The sequence below is a fragment of the Ammospiza caudacuta genome, chromosome 4, assembly GCF_027887145.1.
Source record: "Ammospiza caudacuta isolate bAmmCau1 chromosome 4, bAmmCau1.pri, whole genome shotgun sequence".
Classification (NCBI taxonomy): Eukaryota; Metazoa; Chordata; class Aves; order Passeriformes; family Passerellidae; genus Ammospiza; species Ammospiza caudacuta.
The window spans coordinates 71591723-71609906 of NC_080596.1; the positions used below are offsets into that span (position 1 = coordinate 71591723).

Here is an 18184-nt window from a genome sequence, read left to right on the forward strand (position 1 = left end):
GGAGCATGAGCTGCTCTAGGGATTTTCTGCTGCTCTTCCAGGAAGGGTCAGGAGCCCCATCCCCTGTCCTCATCAGGGTTCCAGGGCTTGGCTGCAGAGCTCTGATTTCACATCCTCTGCTTCCATCTGGGACATCCCAATGACACATGGAGGGCTTGAGGGCAGGCACTGGGAATGTCCAGCTGGAGCAGAGCAGGTTCAGGGGAGACTCATTGGGATTTGCTCCTCCCGAGGGGCAGCTGTGACAGGGACAGGATCTGGAGAATGCCTGGAGCTGTTCCAGGGGACGCTCAGGTTGAATTTGAGGGAAAGATTCCTCATCCAGAGGGTGCTGGGCACTGCCCAGGCTCCCCAGGAAATGGGCTCTGCCAGACCTCCAGAAGCATTTGGATACCTCTCACATGGATGGTGTGGGATTGTTGGGGGGTCTGTGCAGGGCCAGGGCTTGGATCCACGATCCTGTGGGTCCCTCAACTCAGGATTTTCCCTGATTCTGTCAAAACTCCTTGGCTACAGCAAAAACTTTGAGTGTCTGTTGGAATTAATGAAGAAAAATCACAGCCGGGCAAGCGCCGTACTTCCCGCAGCTCTCGGAGATGAGGAATTGGCACGAGCAGGGTTTTAAATAACCCAGTGTGTCAGAAAAGCACAAACAAATGATGAAAAGCAAAGAAAAAAACCGCAGAGCTCTGCTAAACTTTATGGTTGCCATGCTTCATCTTCATTTTGGTGCAGGTGTTTGTTGGGAGGTGAGTGATGGACGCTCCGGAGCCTGGGAGCGGCAGCGGCCCGGAGATGGAGCACCCTGCCCTGCAACGCATGGCTCGGCTCCTTTTTTAAATAAAAAACCCATCCTTCCCTCCTGCTGAAGATGGATGTGGCCTGAAGATCCAAACCAAGTTTGCAGAGCTGGGAAAAAAGCCCTTCCCAGCACAGGGATCAAACGTTGCCGTGCCACAGTAGCGAAACCGGCGGTGCTGAGCTGGAAACGCGGCGTAAACTCCGCGTTTAATCCCAGTTTAAACAGAGCTTGTAAAGCGCGCCTGAGAGTCGGTGAGATCTCCTAAGCCACGCCTTGGTGCCAGGAAAGCGTGTTAAGAGTCTTTTGTGAGTGTTTGAGGAGATAATCTCCTGCTGGAGCTGTTTTTGGGGCAGCACCGTGATCCAAAACCTCCCTGGTGGCATTGCACACGCAGGCATCAGGATCGTTCCCTGTGGTGTCAGCCTGAGGGGTTGAGCTAAATCCTGCTCTGGTCCCAAAGGATTTCCCCATTTTTATGGGGTTAATTCCTGGTGCAGACCCTCTACCTGCCGTAGAGAGGGTCAGGTTGTGGGTGGGAATGTCCAAGGCCAGGTTGGACATTGGGGCTTGGAGCAACCTGGGATAGTGGGAGGTGTCCCTGCCATGGAATGAGGTGGGCTTTAGGGTCACTTTCATCCCAAACATTCCATGATTCCCTGATAATCAATGGGATGCTGTCTTGCCCGTGTTATGACGTGACAAGAACATTTTGAGCTCTAAGCACCCCAAAACTCTCCTGTATCTGAGCTTTTCCCAACTGCACCCAACAAGGCCTAACCCTTCCCTCGGCCATGAGCACTTCCCGAGGGAATTCCTTTGGGAGAGGGTGGATGTGACCTTGAGCGTGTGAGAACATCCCATCACAGATGGGACACACTGAGGAGGCTGGAGAAGTTCTCAGGTGGATTCAACTGAGGAGTTCTGGCTGAGCTGGAGAAGTTCTGTTGTGCTTTAACTGAGGAGGTTTGACTGAGCTGGAGAAGTTCTCTGGTGGCTTTAACTGAGGATGTTTGGCTGCTCTGGAGAAGTTCTGTTGTGGATTTACTAAGGAGATTTGGGCTAGGCTGGAGTTCTCTGGTTGCTTTACTGAGGAGTTTTGACTAAGCTGGAGAAGTTCTCTGGTGGTTTTACTGAGGAGATCTGGACTGGGCTGGAGAAGTTCTCTGGTGGCTTTACTAAGGAGATTTGGGCTGGGCTGAAGAAGTTTTGTGCTGGTGGCTTTAACTGAAGAAGTTTGTGTGCTCTGGAGAAGTTCTCTGGTGGCTTTAACTGAGGAGGTTTGGGCTGGGCTGCAGAAGTTCTGCGATGGCTTTACTGATGAAGTTTGGCTGCTCTGCAGAAGTTCTGCACTGATGGCTTTAACTGAGGAAGTTTGGCTGCTCTGGAGAAGTTCTCTGGTGGCTTTAACGGAGTAAGTTTGGCTGCTCTGCAGAAATTCTGTGCTGGTGGCTTTACCAAGAGGGCTGCTCTGCAGCAGTCCCGCAATGCCGTTTTGCGCCGGTGTTGCTGACGAGTGTCCGTTTGTCCTGCAGGGGAAGGTGGCCCAGACAGCCTGCATGTCGGCCTGCAAGCACCTCTCGACGTCGCTGCTGCAGCTGCTGCTGGAGGCCGAGGTGAGGCAGCTGACGCTGGGGGCCCTGCACCAGTTCAACCTGGACGTGGAGGAGTGCGAACGTAAGAGCCCAACCAGCCCTGTCCCTGTCCTTGGCTTGGGAATCCAGGGGGAATTCCTGCTCTGCCTCAGGCTCAGGAGTTTGGGGAACATGTAAATCGAGGTGGCCCACACCTGGAATGGGACTTGGGCCCATGAGTTTTAAGGGTGGTGGGTCAGCTCTGTTTATAAAATTAGTTATTTATTGACCAGACAGGAGAAAATGAAGAAAAGGTTTTTATTAAAGTTACTACAGGGTATAAATCAAAAAGAATTGTTAGTGCATTACATTAAATTATGTGTGACATTAACGTATTTCTATTAAAATGATATTTCTATTTCTATTTCTTATTATATTTACATTTACATTTACATTCACATTCATATCTACATCTATATCTATATATATCTATATCTATCTGCAACTACATCTATATATTTAGATTTAGATTTAGATTTAGATTTAGATTTATTTAAACTGGCAAAAGAAATGCCAGGGTAGGTTAGGAATCAAAAGAAATAGGATACATTAAGAATCAAAAGAATGGGATAGATTAGGAATCAGAAGGAATAGGGTAGATTAGGAATTAAATGGAATAGGGCAGATCAGGAATCAAATGGAACCTCTCATCAAAATGACCATGGTGCACACAGAGTCCCTTCCCTCAACCTGCAGAGGAGTAACCCCAAAGCAGCATCCCAAATTTGGGGTAAAATCCTACAGTACTGCTGTGCCCCTTGGTGTTTGGGGTCCCAGGTCAGGGGTGTGGCCATGCCAAGGTCTGGGGGTGGTGGTGGTGCCCACAGAGCTCACTCAGAGCATCTTCAGCACACAGGATTCCAAGAGATCCAAGTTTTATTCCTCCTTTTCCTCTTCAATGCTGCCGTGATGCTCTCCAAACCATCCCTACTTTTTGGGATGGAGTATTTTAAAACCAGGAGGGATTGGAGCGCATAAATAAAAAATCAGTTTATGACTTGTTCTGAGAATCTGGGGCTGCCCCATCCCTGGGAGTGTCCAAGGCAGGGTTGGATGGGGCTTGGAGCAGCTGAAGAAGTTGATGTTCTTCACCAGTTCTGGTCCTCTCCCAGCCTCAGCCCCTTGTGCTCTCTGCAGGGAGTTTTGTCCTTGAAGTGAGCTCTGTGCCAGGTCAGAGTGATGGAGATGAGGTGTCCTCAAAGTGACCTCTGTGCCAGGTCCGAGTGATGGAGATGAGGTGTCCTTGGAATGAGCCCTGTGCCAGGTCAGAGTGGTGTTGAGGTGCCCTTGAAGTGAGCCCTGTGCCAGGTCAGAGTGCTGGAGATGAGGTGTCTTGTCACAAAGTGACAGCAGCTCCTCAGGGCAGGAGCATCGTGGTGCCACCCTCAGGGCTCTGCTCCCAAAACTACCCCTTCTGGGTCTTCAGGCACCCACCTGAACTGGGGCTGGAATTCTCTGGTTCCCCTCAAGTTGCTGCTTGACCTGCTCAGTGAAAGGGTTAAAAACCAGAGCCCAAAGCAGACAAAATGCTCTTTTTAATCCTGGTTTTGGAATTAAAGTAAGGCAGAGCTAACACAGCCCTGCCCAGGATCCTCTTCCCTCTGAGGGGGATGAGCTTGTTGGGATTCATCCTGGGATAGATTTTCTGGGATTCATCCTGGGATGGATTTGTTATGATTCTTCCTGAGATGGGTTTGTTGAGGCTCATCCTGGGATGGGTTTGTTGGGATTCATCGTGGGATGGATTTGTTTGGATTCATCCTGGGAGGGATTTATTTGGATTCATCTGGGATGGTTTTTTTGGGATTCATCATGGGATGGTTTTGTTGGGATCTATAATGGTGGGGATTTGTTTGGATTCATCCTGGACTGGGTTTGTTGGGATTCATCCTGGGATGGATTTGTTGAGATTCTTCCTAAGATGGATTTGTTGGGATTCTTCCTGAGATGGATTTGTTGGGATTCATCATGGGATGGGTTTGTTGGGATTCATCCTTGGTTGGATTTGTTGGGATTCTTCCTGGGGTGGGTTTGTTGGGATTCCTCCTGGGATGGATTTGTTTGGATTCATCCTGGGATGGATTCGTGACCGTGGTGGTTGAGAACCCAAAGCTTGATAGAGTTCCTAAAGAATCCCCCAGGTGATCTTTGATTTTAGGGTATTTTAGGGACTTTTTTCCCCCCAAATATCTGCATTTTGGCTTTCCTGGTTCAGGTGGAGATTGGGATGTCGGGTGTTATCACAGAATCCTGGAATGCTTTGGGTGGAAAGGGACCTTAGAGCCCATCCAGAGACACTTCCCACCATCCCAGGGTGCTCCAAGCCCCATCCAGGTTGGCCTTGGACACTTCCAGGGCTCCAGGGAACTCAGTGACATCAGCTGTTGGTTTCACCATCCCTGGCACTTCCCATTACCAAGCCAAGTTCTTCCACCCTTATCCAACATTTTCCTGATCAGATTTTACTTCAGCTGCCCCCATCAATGCTGAGATTAAATTTACTGCTGGCAACAACCCCCAGCAGGAATTTTGCTGTTTCCAACACGTGTTTTTCCATTTTTTAACATCCACTTGCCATTTTCCAGCCCTCAGCTGACCAGCCTGGGAGAAGGATCCCAATTTAATGATTCCCTCCCAGATCCTGCAGCTGCACCATAACTCACAGAGCAAGACCTGATTTTCCTCCTGGTGCTGCCTCAATCCCCGAATTCCTGACTCTTATTTGTGTCCCTCAGCTGTGCTCCCATGGGTGTCTGCTGAGGGACAACTGGGAATAATGGGAAGCATTTGTCATCCCTAATAATTCCCTGGTTTTTTTGGCTCCAAACACTCCAAACCCAGCAGTTTTCCACCACATCCATAACGTGGATCACGGAGCAGCAGCTCTTACCTAAAAGCTGCTGCTGCCAAGGAAGATGGATGGGATTTCAGAGCAGGTTGGAAAGCACAATTCCTTAAATTCCTGTTGTTTGTGGAGCCTGAGCCAGGAGCACTCAGACATCCCGGAGCAGGTGACGCCAGCCTGGCAGCAGCAGGGTCAGGGACCTGTCCCCATCCCAAGGTGCCACTGGAGCAGGGAATGGAGATGGATGCTGGAGCTGGATCCTCCCCATCCATCACTGTCAGCCCTGAACAGACAAAATCCTTCTCCTTTTCCAGCAGCAAATCCGTGCCCCTCATCCCCACATCTCTGATGGCTCTGCTGCACCTGGGAGTCACTGTAATTTGGTTATTTTGGAGCAGAAATCCATCAAGGTTTGAATTTTGGGATGAGCCATTTCCAAGAGGGAAGGAGTGTATTCAGAAAATAAGTTTCAGTTTGCAAGGTTGGGGTTTATTCCTGTTTTTTTTGGTGATTTTTTAATCTTTTTTGTACCTGAAAGCACAGGTGTAAATGTCAATATCCTCCCAGCACCAGTTTGTGCCTCTGCCTTCATCCTCTTCCTTCCCCCAAATTCTCAAACCTTTCCCAATCCAGCAGTTTCATCTTGCACTTACACATTAAAATAGGATTTTATGTCTGTTTGGAGCACTTCCAGTGAGTGCCATGATGAGGGAATGGGGCTGCAGAGTTTTGATGCTGGAATTTATTAAGGTTTTGTTTGTGAATGCTGAAAAAATAATCTGGTTAAAAGAGAGGTGAGGTGAATGAAGGAAATTATTTTATTGTATATTAGGCATAGTTTATTAATTTGATCCTCCAAAAGGAAGATGTTGTAGGACTAAGGAGAAACAGTGAATTAAGCAGACCCCAAGATCCAGGTATTCCATGTTTCCCTCATGCAGATATCCCCTAATCAGCAGCATTTTTGGTGTGAAAGAGGTGAAAAGAGCAGAGCAGCCATGTTGTAAAAATCCTTTTGCGTTGCTTATGATGGGAGAAACCTGTGGAAAATCTGAGCTGTTTTCCATGGTTTATCCTGGTGAGACCACGGAGTGTCCAGCTGGGTCAATCCTGGAGGAGATTCAGGGTGCTGAGGGGTCAGGGAGAGCATCCTCTGGTGTTTTCCAAGGTGTTTGGGAGCAGCTTTCCATGGATTTGAGTGCTTGGATGGCACCAGTGGCTCCAGGGAAGGGCTGGAGGTGGATTTGGGATGTGTTGTAGGGCAGGAGTTGGGATGGTGAGGTTCTCTCACCCCCTTTTAAACCTGGACTAAGGCACAGCTTAAATGACCTGCCTGAAAAGACTCAGTGGGACACATCTCCTTGTGTTTCCGTTTAGGAGCCACTTCTGGGTTAAAAAGAAGCAAAAAACCCTGGAGAGGGGAGAAAAATCCCAAAGATTTTTTGGAACCTGTAAATTTCCTTTATTCAGAAAAGAAATTTAATTTTTTTAGACATTTTTTTGTCTCCCAGGATGCAGCCATAATCCAAGATTTAACAATGCAATGGGATTTTTAAATGCCTACATGCCCCGCTCTGCTCTTTTTGAACTGATAAATCCCTATATATATATATATATATATATATATATACACACACACATATATGTATTTATTTTATTTATATATATTATTTCATATATAAAATATATAAATATAATTATATATTTATATATAATATTTATATTTTTATTTATATATAAATATATATAAAATCCATATATATAAACATAATTTGATAAATGCATAATTTTTCCATCTCCCCTCTACCTCAGACGTAGTGAGAATCAAATGGAACAACCCAGATTTGGGGATGTCAGCTGAAAAATCCCAAAGAAACGGGGCTGTTCTCACTCCTAGGAAGTCTTTCCAATCTCCATAACGGGTTCCAGCAGTGGCTGAGGGATTTTTACAATCCTCAGACCATAAAATGAGCAATTCCATAATCTCCAAACTATTTTAACTGCTGCTTTATGGGAAATTAAAAGAGCCCTAAAAATTTATATTTCAGATTACATTAAACACCCTATTTTTAGTCAGGCCCTCTCCTGGGGATCAGCCAGGCACACACCCAGATGTCTCTGCTGGAGTGAGGAATTCTCCATCCCAACAGATTGTCCCAAAATATGCCCACATGGATCCTGGCACAGCCCTTCCCCACCTCCTCCTTGGCTGCCTTATCCAGCTGGTGGGAATTTCTCACGGGGAAATCCTGGGATTTGGGGGAACTGACGGGGTTTGACCATGATGCTGGAGTCATCCTCTCCCTCGGCATGATCCCAAGGACTCCCAGGTGTTCTTCCAACCTGTGATCCGTCAGGGATTGGAGTTTGTGGTGCTGGAGTTAGGATGTCCCTGACTGGTGTCTGTCCTGCGGCAGTGCACCAGGAAAAACCTGGATTTGGGGAAAAAATGGGAATGTTGCAGTGGAGAGATGAGAAGGTTTAAGAAGAAAGGATCAGGACAGGAATGTCCACCCCTCAGGTGCTGATCTCTCGATGTGCCTCAGGTCCTGGGGTCAGATTTGGGCACATCCCAACAGGAGAGACCCTGAGGGGCTGGAGAGTGTCCAGGGAAGGGAACGGAGCTGGGAAAGGTCTGGAGAATTCCTGAGGGAGCTCGGAAGGGGCTGCAGAATCGCTGAGGGAGCTGGGAAGGGGCTGGAGAACCTGTGGAGTTCCCTGACCCAGCTCTTTAGCCAGTCCTATGGATTCTGTTCCACATTTCTTGGCATGCATCTCCAACATCCTTCTAAAGAGTTTCCCTCTCTTTAACTTGGAAAACATCTCGTAGTCAGCCCCAGGGGAGTCCCTCCCTGGGCCTGTGGGTGCTCCTCAGCCCTGCCAGTGTCCCATGACGGGGACCACTCCTTCCTCTGCAGTGACAGCACCCCAGGCCCATCTTTGTTCCATCAGAGGAACGTTTGATGGCGAGGGAGAGAAGTTTCTCTTTAATCTGACCCAGTTCAGAGTGTTTTGGGTGACTCCTCCCTCTTCCCACAGCTCTCTGAAATTACCCAGATGGGAATGAGCTCTGAGAATTCGGGCTGTAATGGGGAACAGCTTCAGAGCGGGGTTGTGTGGGAATGCTGTGGGAGAAGGAGAAGCTCAGTGTGGAAATTGGGTGAAGAAGAAGCTCAGGGTGGGAACTGGGATCTTCTCTCTGTTCCTCTTGCCTCCATTCCTCCCCAGCATTTCTCACTTTTTCCCACCTGTGAGCTTCTCCAGAATCCATGGATTTGTTCTTCAGCCTCAGTGTCCTCAAGATGTCATTTTGTTCCTGGGGTACGGAACAGGAGGTTCCATCACTTGGCCTTTCTAGGATGGCCTTCCAAGGCTTTATCTAAGGAGGTCCCATCACTTGGCTTTTCCAGGATGGCCTTCCAGGGCTTTATCCAAGGAGGTCCCATCACTTGACCTTTCTAGGATGGCTGTCAAGGTTTTATCCAAGGGGTTCCCATCACCTGGCCTTTCCAGGATGGCTTTCCAAGGCTTTATCCAAGGGATTCCCATCACCTGGCCTTTCCAGGATGGCTTTCCAAGGCTTTATCCAAGGAGATTACTTGGCTTTTCTAGGGCAGCCTTCCAAGGCTTTATCCAAGGAAGATGACTTCAAGATCTCCATCCTTCCTTGAGGTATCCTGATTCCTCAGTGGTCAAATGCCCTGATGTTATCCGTGGCCACGAGCAGATTGGTCCATGTTCCCTTCCCTGAGAGCTGCTTCAGCCTCCATCCCAGAGGTGCTATCACAAATCCCGTGTAATTCTGAGATCTTGCCCTCAGTTGATATTTTTGAGGGATGAAGTCACGTCTGGGTCCATTTTTACCTCTCAATCCATGCAAGGCCCCGTCCCCGCGCGCGCAGCCGTGCCAGGGGCACAGGGAGATCCCCCCGTTGGCTGTAATTAATTAATTTACAGTGGATGTCTCTTTTCTGCCGTGCCTTTGAACTCTTTATTCTTTGTCCATTGTAAAGGGCTTAACGGTTCCTGTTCCTTGATTCTTTCATCAGTGAAATGTTTTGGAAGAGAGGTTGGAGTCCCCCTGTGACCTGCCCTGGGTGGCCCAGGCCTGTAGACCTTGCAAAGACATTACTTTTTTGGCCTGAACACAAACCCCTCAAACCTTTAGCCTGGCTAAATGCTTTGTACAAACAGCCGCATACTGATCTGCTCTATTCTCCGGTGATTTTCTGCTCAAGGGGCTGCTCTGTAGGTTGCTTGCTATGTTTGCCACTTGCCTTGGTCGTGAAAACAGAACAATGAACGAATCCGACAGTACTGAAGCCAACACTGCGCTCGGTTGTTCCGAGGAAATTATCCTGAAATCTGCTTGAGGAGATTAAACCCAAGAAGAACTGGCTGTGTCTGTCCTCTAAAGCCCCGCTCTCCTCTTTGTTTGCCCTTTTTTGCTCCGAGACTTTGTTCATTCCTCCTTCAGAATGGGTTGGTGGCATTGGTATGTAAAGTGTGACCTGCGATTACAGGAGGTGCAGCTCCTTCTCCAGCAGCCCAGGGGAAACATTGCATTCATTCCTCTGCAGCTTTTCTGAGTGTCTGGGCCGAATTCCTGCTCTCCTTTCTTCTGGGATATGAAAAATATCAGCTCCTACATCATTCTTTCTGGAACGTAAAGAATATCAGCTTTTACATTATTTCTCCTTGGACACAAAGATTATCAGCTCCTACGTTATTTCTCCTTGGACACAAAGATTATCGGCTCCTACATAATTTCTTCTGGGACACGGGGAATATCAGCTTGGATGTTGTTTCACCTCTTGGATGTCAATCATAGAATCCCAGAATTGTAGGATTTGGGCTGGAAAGGACCTTAAAGACATCTCATTCCAGCCATGGGCAGGGACACCTCTTGCTAGAAGGTTCCAGAGCTTTGTTAATTCAGTGTTGATGAATCTTTTGATGAGAATTGCTGTAAATTGTGTTGGCTCAGTGTGTCACCATCCTAAATTTTCAAGTGTCACTCCATAACTCTCCTGGCTTCATCCAGTAGCTCCCTTAGGAACTCCTTATATTGGCTTGGGATGGAAGGGACCTTCAAGACCATCTCATTCCATCCATGGGCAGGGCCACCTTTCTCTAGAAGCTTCCAGAGCATTATTAATTCAGTATTTTGGTGAAAATTGCAGCTTAAATGAGTGTTGGCTCAATGTGTGACCATCCTAAGTTTTGAAGGGCAGCATCACTCCATACTCTCCCAGCCTTCCTCCAGTAGGTTCCTTAGGAATCACTGATTGGTTTGGGATGGAAAAAACCTTAAAAGCCATCCAGTTCAGGATGGAAAATACCTTAAAGGCCATCCAGTTCCATCCTGTCCATGGACAGTGAAACGTGGGAAGAGACAATGGGCAAAGACAGCTAAAGGTGAGCTGCTAATGAGCAGCCATGTCCTGGGATGAAATCTCTCTTGGGATGAAATCTGTCTTGAGACGAAATCTCTCTTGGGATGAAGTCTGTCTTGGGATAAAATCTGTTTTGGGATGAAATCTGTTTTGGGATGAAATCTGTTTTGGGATGAAATCTGCCTTGGGATGAAATCTGGCTTGGGTTTCTCACAAGCAGCCGACAGCGGTGATAAATTCACCAGCCTTGTGAGAACATTCACAATCACAGGCATTTTCTCATGAGGATTTGAAGTTCATGCTTTGGGGAAGATCTTAAATTTCCCAACTCCGTGTGTGCTCCTAAATAGATGCTGAACAGCTGTGAGGCCCTTGATCCAAAATAGAAACTCGTTTTCCTCGCAGTCCTTCCAAGGTTTCTTTTCCAGGATTTCTCCAGATGTAATCAGGAACATGAGATGACCCCATCCTTGGAGGGCAGGACATCGTGGTTGGGTTCCTCAGCCCAGGGAGATCTCTGACCCTGAGCCACCCAGAGGAGTTTCACCTCTTGAGAAGGTGCTCAAGCACCATTTCTCGGTTCCAAACGTTTTTAGTTTCTCAGGTATTGTGCTTTCCCAAAGTGTTTTAGGATTGATGTGGCTTTCGGGATAATTGTTCCAGATGGGACAGTGGGGTGTAGAGGGAATGTGTAAAGATGATTTATCCCTTGCAGATCAGAGTCAGAGGGTTTGGTTGATCCTCCCTCCCTGCTGGCTCAGGCAGGCTGCAGTCAAATTTTACAGCAAACTACATTAAAATGCCTTTGCAGTTAGGATTAATTAAAACAGTTTTTGAGGGACACATGTGAAGTTACTTTGGGCTCTTTGCACCAGGAGTATTGTGGGATTGGTCAGTGGAATTGGCTGGAGCTGAGTAGCTCTGATCTCAGGGAATCATGGAATGATTTGGGATGGAGGGACCTTCAAGATCATCCAATCCCATGTTCTGCCATGGGCAGGGACACCTTCCACTGTCCCAGGGTGCTCCAAGTCCCCAAGTCCAACCTAGCCTGGACTCTTCCAAGGATCCAGGGACAGCCACAGCTGCTCTGGGCATCCTGTGCCAGGGCCTCACACCCTCCCTGGGAAAGAGAAGAACTTCATGTTCATCCCACTCCCATCCTGGGCAAAACTCCAAAGGCACAACCATGGATTGTTCCCACTGACTTTGGTTTGTGCCTTTTCTATCCAAAATCCAAACATGAACAGTCAAGTCCATAATTTCTGTTTTTATTTGTTTATCACTCCCTTTGAGTCATAACTTCAGACACAAGCAATGATTTCCCAGCCGTGTTCGCTCCTGTCCTGCAGCGGTTGTCACTTGAGTGATCACTGCAAAGATGAGCGATGGTTTCAATCTCAAAGCTCTTCTGGCATCTGAGACTATTAAAAAGCAGAATCTGAGAAGTGTCCCCTGTGCCCCTGGAGGTGCCTGTGTCTGGCTTGAAGGATGTTCTCCATCCCAAGGTTTTAATGGAAGGTGGAGCAAGGGAGCTGATTAATAACCCTGCTTTGCTTCCCGAAATGAGGCGGTTGAGGGACAGGACTGAGTCCTGGTCTTATAGTCATTAATCTCTTCTTGTTAGAGCCAAGGGGCTGCTCCGTGATTGGGCTGCTCTAGGAAAGCTTTGGAAATGGGAGCGTGATGATTTATGTTCCTGATTTTGTGGCCCTGGCTTGGAAATGGGAAAACTTTTGGGAGGACAAGTGTTCAAGGCGAAGACCACCTGACATGAAATCGCTTTGTCCATTGGTGCCTCTGGTTAGTCATGGAGACAAAAGGCAAAATCCTCCTTCCATATTGCCCAGCCATCCTTAATCCTCATCTCTGTGGAGCTGTTGGAGGGACCCTGCAGGGTGAAAACTGGGATAGATGGGCGATAATGGACCATGCAACTGAAAAATCTGTATTTGGTGAATATTTCCCTAATTTCTCCCTTTTTGCCATCACACCTGGCTTCATCCCAAGAAAACATTTCATTCTTCCAGCACCTCCAGTGCCTGCAGGAGCCACACAACTCAACCCCAGGCAGGTGCTGCCCCTCGAGCCTTTAAGTTGTGGCCTCACAACCCAGGTCTGCTCAGCGCCGAGAGGTTGTGAGGAGGGAGGAGATGAAGCTGTAACTGCAGAGGGTGAAAATGAAGTGAAGTTGGGCAGAACCAAACTCAAAAGACACCCTGGGATGCGTGCAGGCGTCGGCTTCACGAGCATTCCCAAGGAAAAGCTGCTAAATGCCACAGAAGAGCCAAGGTCCTCTAAGATGGATCAATTCAAGCCTCTTCAGCGGTTTTAGGTTCGGCTTAAAGAATGGATTAGGAGAAAAATTAACAACCAAAGTATGAAATTTTGGCCAGATTAGGCTGGAAGGAGATAAATGTGGCCTTGGAAATATTCTCTTCGCTTTAGAAGCCAACGTTATTCAGTTGTCAGATGTCTTCATCCACCAGAAATAAAAATGCCACCCAACGGCCGCGAGTCTCCGTGTTTGGGCTGACCAAGAGGCGCCATCACCAGATCATGCAAATAATCTGCTGCCTGATAATTAATGACGCGGCCGGGCATATTTTTTTGATGAATGCTCATGGAGCCTGGTGACAGGCGTGAAATTAGAAAATTCCTTCAGCGCCCTAAAATATAAATAGCTTTCGGAACTGAAAAGAGTTTCACAGCTGAAGATTTTATTGTGTTGAGAGGAAAAACTTTTCCACCCCCATCCCCCCCTTTCTTCTGGGCGAGTTGTTTGTCCGTTCACAAAACAAATACTCTGAAGCCTAGTGCGGCTCATGGGAATAAATTTCAGGTCGAATTAGTACAGTTTCCTTGCTGTCAGGACGGTGGAATTAATGGTGTTTTGATGACACGAATTTTGAAGGGCGAACAAAGACGCTGAAGGGAGGGAGACATGACTCCTTAGAAGCGCGGTCCTCCTCTCCCCCAGCCTCTCTTGTCTTCCCTGTCATCCGTCTGCCAATCTCCCTGTCCATGGTTAGTTAAAGGCGCTTTTTATCCTCTTTTCTTTCCCACAGAGTTTGCCAGATCCGGCCCAGTGCCTGGGTTCCAAGGGGACACGCTGCAGTTGGCCTTCATCGACTTGAGACAAGTAAGTCTTTGTGTTTTTGTTTTTTGTTTTGCTTTTAAGATGTGTGACTGAAGACCATCAGGTCTTAAGGGAAGGGAGAGGAGGGGAAACGGCGTCAGTGATTTACGCCAGAGACCTATATTTCCCCCCTCCTCCTCCTCCTCTCGAAGCCACCTCCTCGCTGAGCGCTCCTGGAGATGGTGGAGGTGAAAAGGGCTGGTGGAAGGGGGCGAGGAAGAAAGCCAGGCCTGACCCTGGCCAACGGGACCATTGTGCTGCCCTTGGCTCCTTGGCGGAGGGACTGTGGCCGGTGCCGAGCAGGTGCTGGGAACAGAGAGAGCAGTGATGCAGAGCCCGCCCGCCTCAGGGACCTTTGTTCCCAGAGAATGCCCACGGAGGCGTTTGTGAGGGCGGAGGAATTTGCATTCCCCTGTGTCCGTGCCCATCCGTGTCCCCTCTCTGTGTCCCGCTCTGTATCCCTTGGCCACCCCCCCGTCCGGCCAGCAATGACAAAAGTGGCTCTTGGGGATGATGGTTGGGGAAGGCTCCACCCATCGGTGGCCACCTCTGGAGGGGGCCCTGTTGGAGCCAAGTTGACCATAGCAGGTACTGAGGCCTTTGTGAGGCTTGGCAGCCAATTTTGGGAAAAGGGCCATTCTGGGGAGTCATTTGTTTGGGGAGAAATGGGCATTATTGATACACTAGGCTGGGGGGAAAAGTGAGGTGGTCCTGTCATCTCTTGGCACTGAAGATGGATGAGTTGGAGGGAAAGTCTGAATGAAGTAAGACTCAATGACTGATGCTTCTCTCCTATTAAAACAATCTTTTTTTGTCTGTTAAACCCCCCTGGCTTTGTTCCTGCTGCCATCATGATGCAGTGCCTCTTGTTCGCGGGGTTGACGTAGTTTGCATTCTGAAAACTTTCGGGTGCCGAGGGTATTTCTTAAATCTGCATAATCCCTTGTATCGATGATCTTGCCCCTGCCTCTGATTCGTGCTGGAGCTGCTTTCAACCCGCCAGGGTTTGAGAACTCCTCAGAATCCAATTGATGTGCGGGGAGCCATCTGTCATCCCATGACACTTGTGTTAACTTTAATAACATCAAGACGCCACTTTCTGGGCCCCGGCCCGCCAGGAACTGCCAAATTTGTTTGCAAGAATGGTCCCAGCAGCTCCATGGGAGAGGTGTGCGTTATCACCAGGCTGTGTTGACACTTTTATCTTCATTAGCTCCTTGGCGCTTTATTGACTGCAGTGCTCAGCGCGGCCGCGGCCTCCTGGGTGTGAGGGAATGTGGAGGCCCTGGGCCTTTTCCAAGCTCCAGGCTTGGAAATGAATGTGGGGATTTTGGAGAGGGAACCTGAAGCTCTTGGAAGAGTGAAAAGCCTGGAAATGTCTCAGTGAGGTCAAGCCAGTGAAATGTTCATGTGGTTCATAAGTACAAAATGCAGCCAAAGGGACCCAGCTCGGGTGAGGAGGAGGAGGAGCAAGAGCCTCCTCGGTCCTTCCTCCTCTGTCCAATGTGTGTCCTTGGACACGGAGGTTTTGTCATTGTTCCAGGAGTTTTGTTCTTGCATTTAAGAACATTGTTCTTGCTCCCAAGTTTTGTTCTTGCATTTAAAAGCAGCAGCACCTCCGAATCTCAAGGCCAGGTTGGACAAGGAGCAGATTGAAGGATCCTGGGACAATGGGACTGTGGCACATGGAAGGGATGGCACTGGGTCGGCTTTGAGGTCCCTTCCCACCCAAACTGTTCCAGGATTCTGTGATTATACAAGGAGAAAGGGGAGATACGGGATGGGAAGTCCTGGATCTCCTGGGTAATGGATGATGATTGATGAAGGGAAAATCAAGTTGTTGTCCAGATAATGGAGAAGAGCTGACCCATCCCTGACTTATCCAGTGGCATGGGAAGATGAGGCAGTTCCCCCTCCCTGCTCCTGTCCATGACCTGACTTGGTGGCACGTTGGAATGTGTCACCAGACCCCATCCAAACAAGGCTCTCTGTGGCCACCAGACCTCCTTTGAATGCTCCCAACACTTCTTGTTGGACTGCAGCTCCAGCTGGGAACAGAGAAAGGTGGGAAGGTCATGGATGAAGGTCTTTCATTGTTCTTTGACTTGTCTTGACATTTCTCTTGTTGGACTTGGCATTCTTTCTCTTTTAAACCATGAAATTAAACTGAAGCAGGATAGATTAAATGGGATATTGGGAAGGAATTGCTCTCTGTGAGGGTGGGGAGGGACTGGGATGGAGCCCATGGCCTCCCAGAGCAGCTGTGGCTGTCCCTGATCCCTGGAGGTGTCCAAAGCCTTGGACTTTGAGGCTGGGATAGTGGAAGGTGTCCCTGTCCATGGCAGGGGAGGGAGTGGGATGAGATTTAAGGTCCTTTCCAACTCAAACCATTCCATGATTCTGTGAAATGTCACATCAATGTTGGTTTAAATGGAATGACCCAGCTGGGGGAAGGAGGGAGGAGAAATGACTGGGCAAAAATTCACCAAAGTAGGGAAATTAAAGAGATTTCCCTTCCCAACATGTTTCAGTAGGAGCTGTTGCAGAACATTTGTAAATCCGAGAAAATTTTCGCTGTAATGGGAGATGATTATGGGAGTGACCAAAATTAATAAAAATATGAAGTGATAGGAAAATGTGGTGACTTGGTTTGTGCCTTGGTGCAGATCCTTGTAGTGGAAAATAAACCCTAAAAAGATGTCACTGTTTAAAGGTATCAGAGTTTGTCCTTGTTCAGAGAGCAGACTCAAGTTTTTACATCAAAATCCTGGTTTTCCCCTCGTGCCCAATGAAATCAGGAATAATTCCATCCTTGTCTGGAAAAGAGGAAGAGTTGAGCCCAGAAAATCAAAATCACTGTTTTGAGCAGGCAGAAATGTAAAATGGGGCTTGTTGTCCTATTCTGGGACAATTCTAAATCCATAAATACCCTTAATGAAGTCATGAAGGAAACCCACCCCCATCTCAAGTCCTCCTGCAGGAGTGAGACTCAAACATTTCAGGTTTTACAAGGAGGGAATATTTGCTTTTCCCCCTTCCATTTTAAACGTTGCTCTTGCACACTCAGTGCTGTATTTTAGAAATCTAAAATAAATGTAGTCCCTTGCTGAAATTTGAAATAATGAACTCCTCTGGATCTTCACAAAACACCCCTGAATGTCCAAACACCACTGGAGATCTCCAGGTGCTCTCAGGTCATTCCCAGTCCCGCACGTGGAATCATTCCCTGTTTTCCCCACAGCTTGAAGTGTTTCAATTTTTGGTTTCCATGGGTTTGTTGTGAGGAGGTTGGTGCAAGAGGAGGGTTTTGTGCTGGTCCCTCAGGTGCCTGCAGTCCCTGGCCACGCTGATCTCTCCTAGAAGCCAGATCAGCACTCGTGGCCGCCTTCCAAGGAAAATCTGCATCCAGCACTTGAAGAATTTCACTCTGGGCTCCAGGGAGGGAACGTGCTCAGTGATGAGAGCTGCCTCCTCCCAGCCTCTCCTTCTGTCCAGTGAGTTACAAATCCTGATCCTCTGCAAGTGCCAGCCTGAGCTCTGAGGGATGTTGGGACCGAGGCAGGCGGGAACCCACCTGGGCTGAGGCACCTGGTTGTCCAAGGGATGGGGACAGGGGGGGTTCCACTCCTCTCCCCCCAAAATTTTCTGCTTTGCTTTATGCAGACTTGGTGGGTTTGAATTTCAGCATCAGCTCCTCAAACCCCATCAGTGGGGTTAAGACAGGCAAGGTCAGGCTTAGGTGGGATCTTGGGAAGGAATTGCTGGCTGGGAGGGTGGGCAGGGGCTGGGCTGGAATTCCCAGATTTGCTGGGGCTGCCCCTGGATCCCTGGCAGTGCCCAAGTCCAGATTGGATCCATCTGGGACAGTGGGAGGTGTCCCTGCCCATGGATGGGGTGGAATGGGATGGGCTTTAAGATCCAACCCAAACCATTCCATGGTTCAGCTGGGAGTGGGAGCCTCCCAAGGAATGGGATGAATTTAAGGTCCCATCCAACACAACGTATTCCATGACTCTGCTACTGCTTGTCCCATGGGAAGTGCTTTGTTTGTGTGTTTTCCCTGTGTTGGGATCCAGCTGTGGTTATTGTGGGATCCTGCTGGACCCCAGCCAGCTGGGAATGGGAAGTCTCCCTCCAGTGAGTTCATTTTTCTCTCATTACCCTTGGTCGAGACACTTAATAAAGGAATGATCCCCTCAGGAACACAATTTCCTTCCATCCCTGCTCCGTGATGGAATCGTGGAATGGGTGGGAAGAGACCTTAAATCGCATCCCATTCCACCCTGCCATGGGCAGGGACACCTCCCACTGTCCCAGGGTGCTCCAAGCCCCAGTGTCCAACCTGGCCTGGGACACTTCCAGGGATCCAGG

General features: G+C 48.5%; 1 protein-coding gene across 1 annotated transcript in view; it reads left to right on the forward strand.

The window, feature by feature from the left end:
• EXOC6B (exocyst complex component 6B) overlaps positions 1-18184 on the forward strand; it is a 291158-nt gene that overhangs the window by 209466 nt on the left and 63508 nt on the right. The window contains exons 19-20 of the mRNA XM_058804404.1: positions 2335-2476; positions 13743-13816. Of these exons, the coding sequence (XP_058660387.1) occupies positions 2335-2476; positions 13743-13816 (216 nt within the window). The remainder of the gene's footprint in view (positions 1-2334; positions 2477-13742; positions 13817-18184) is intronic.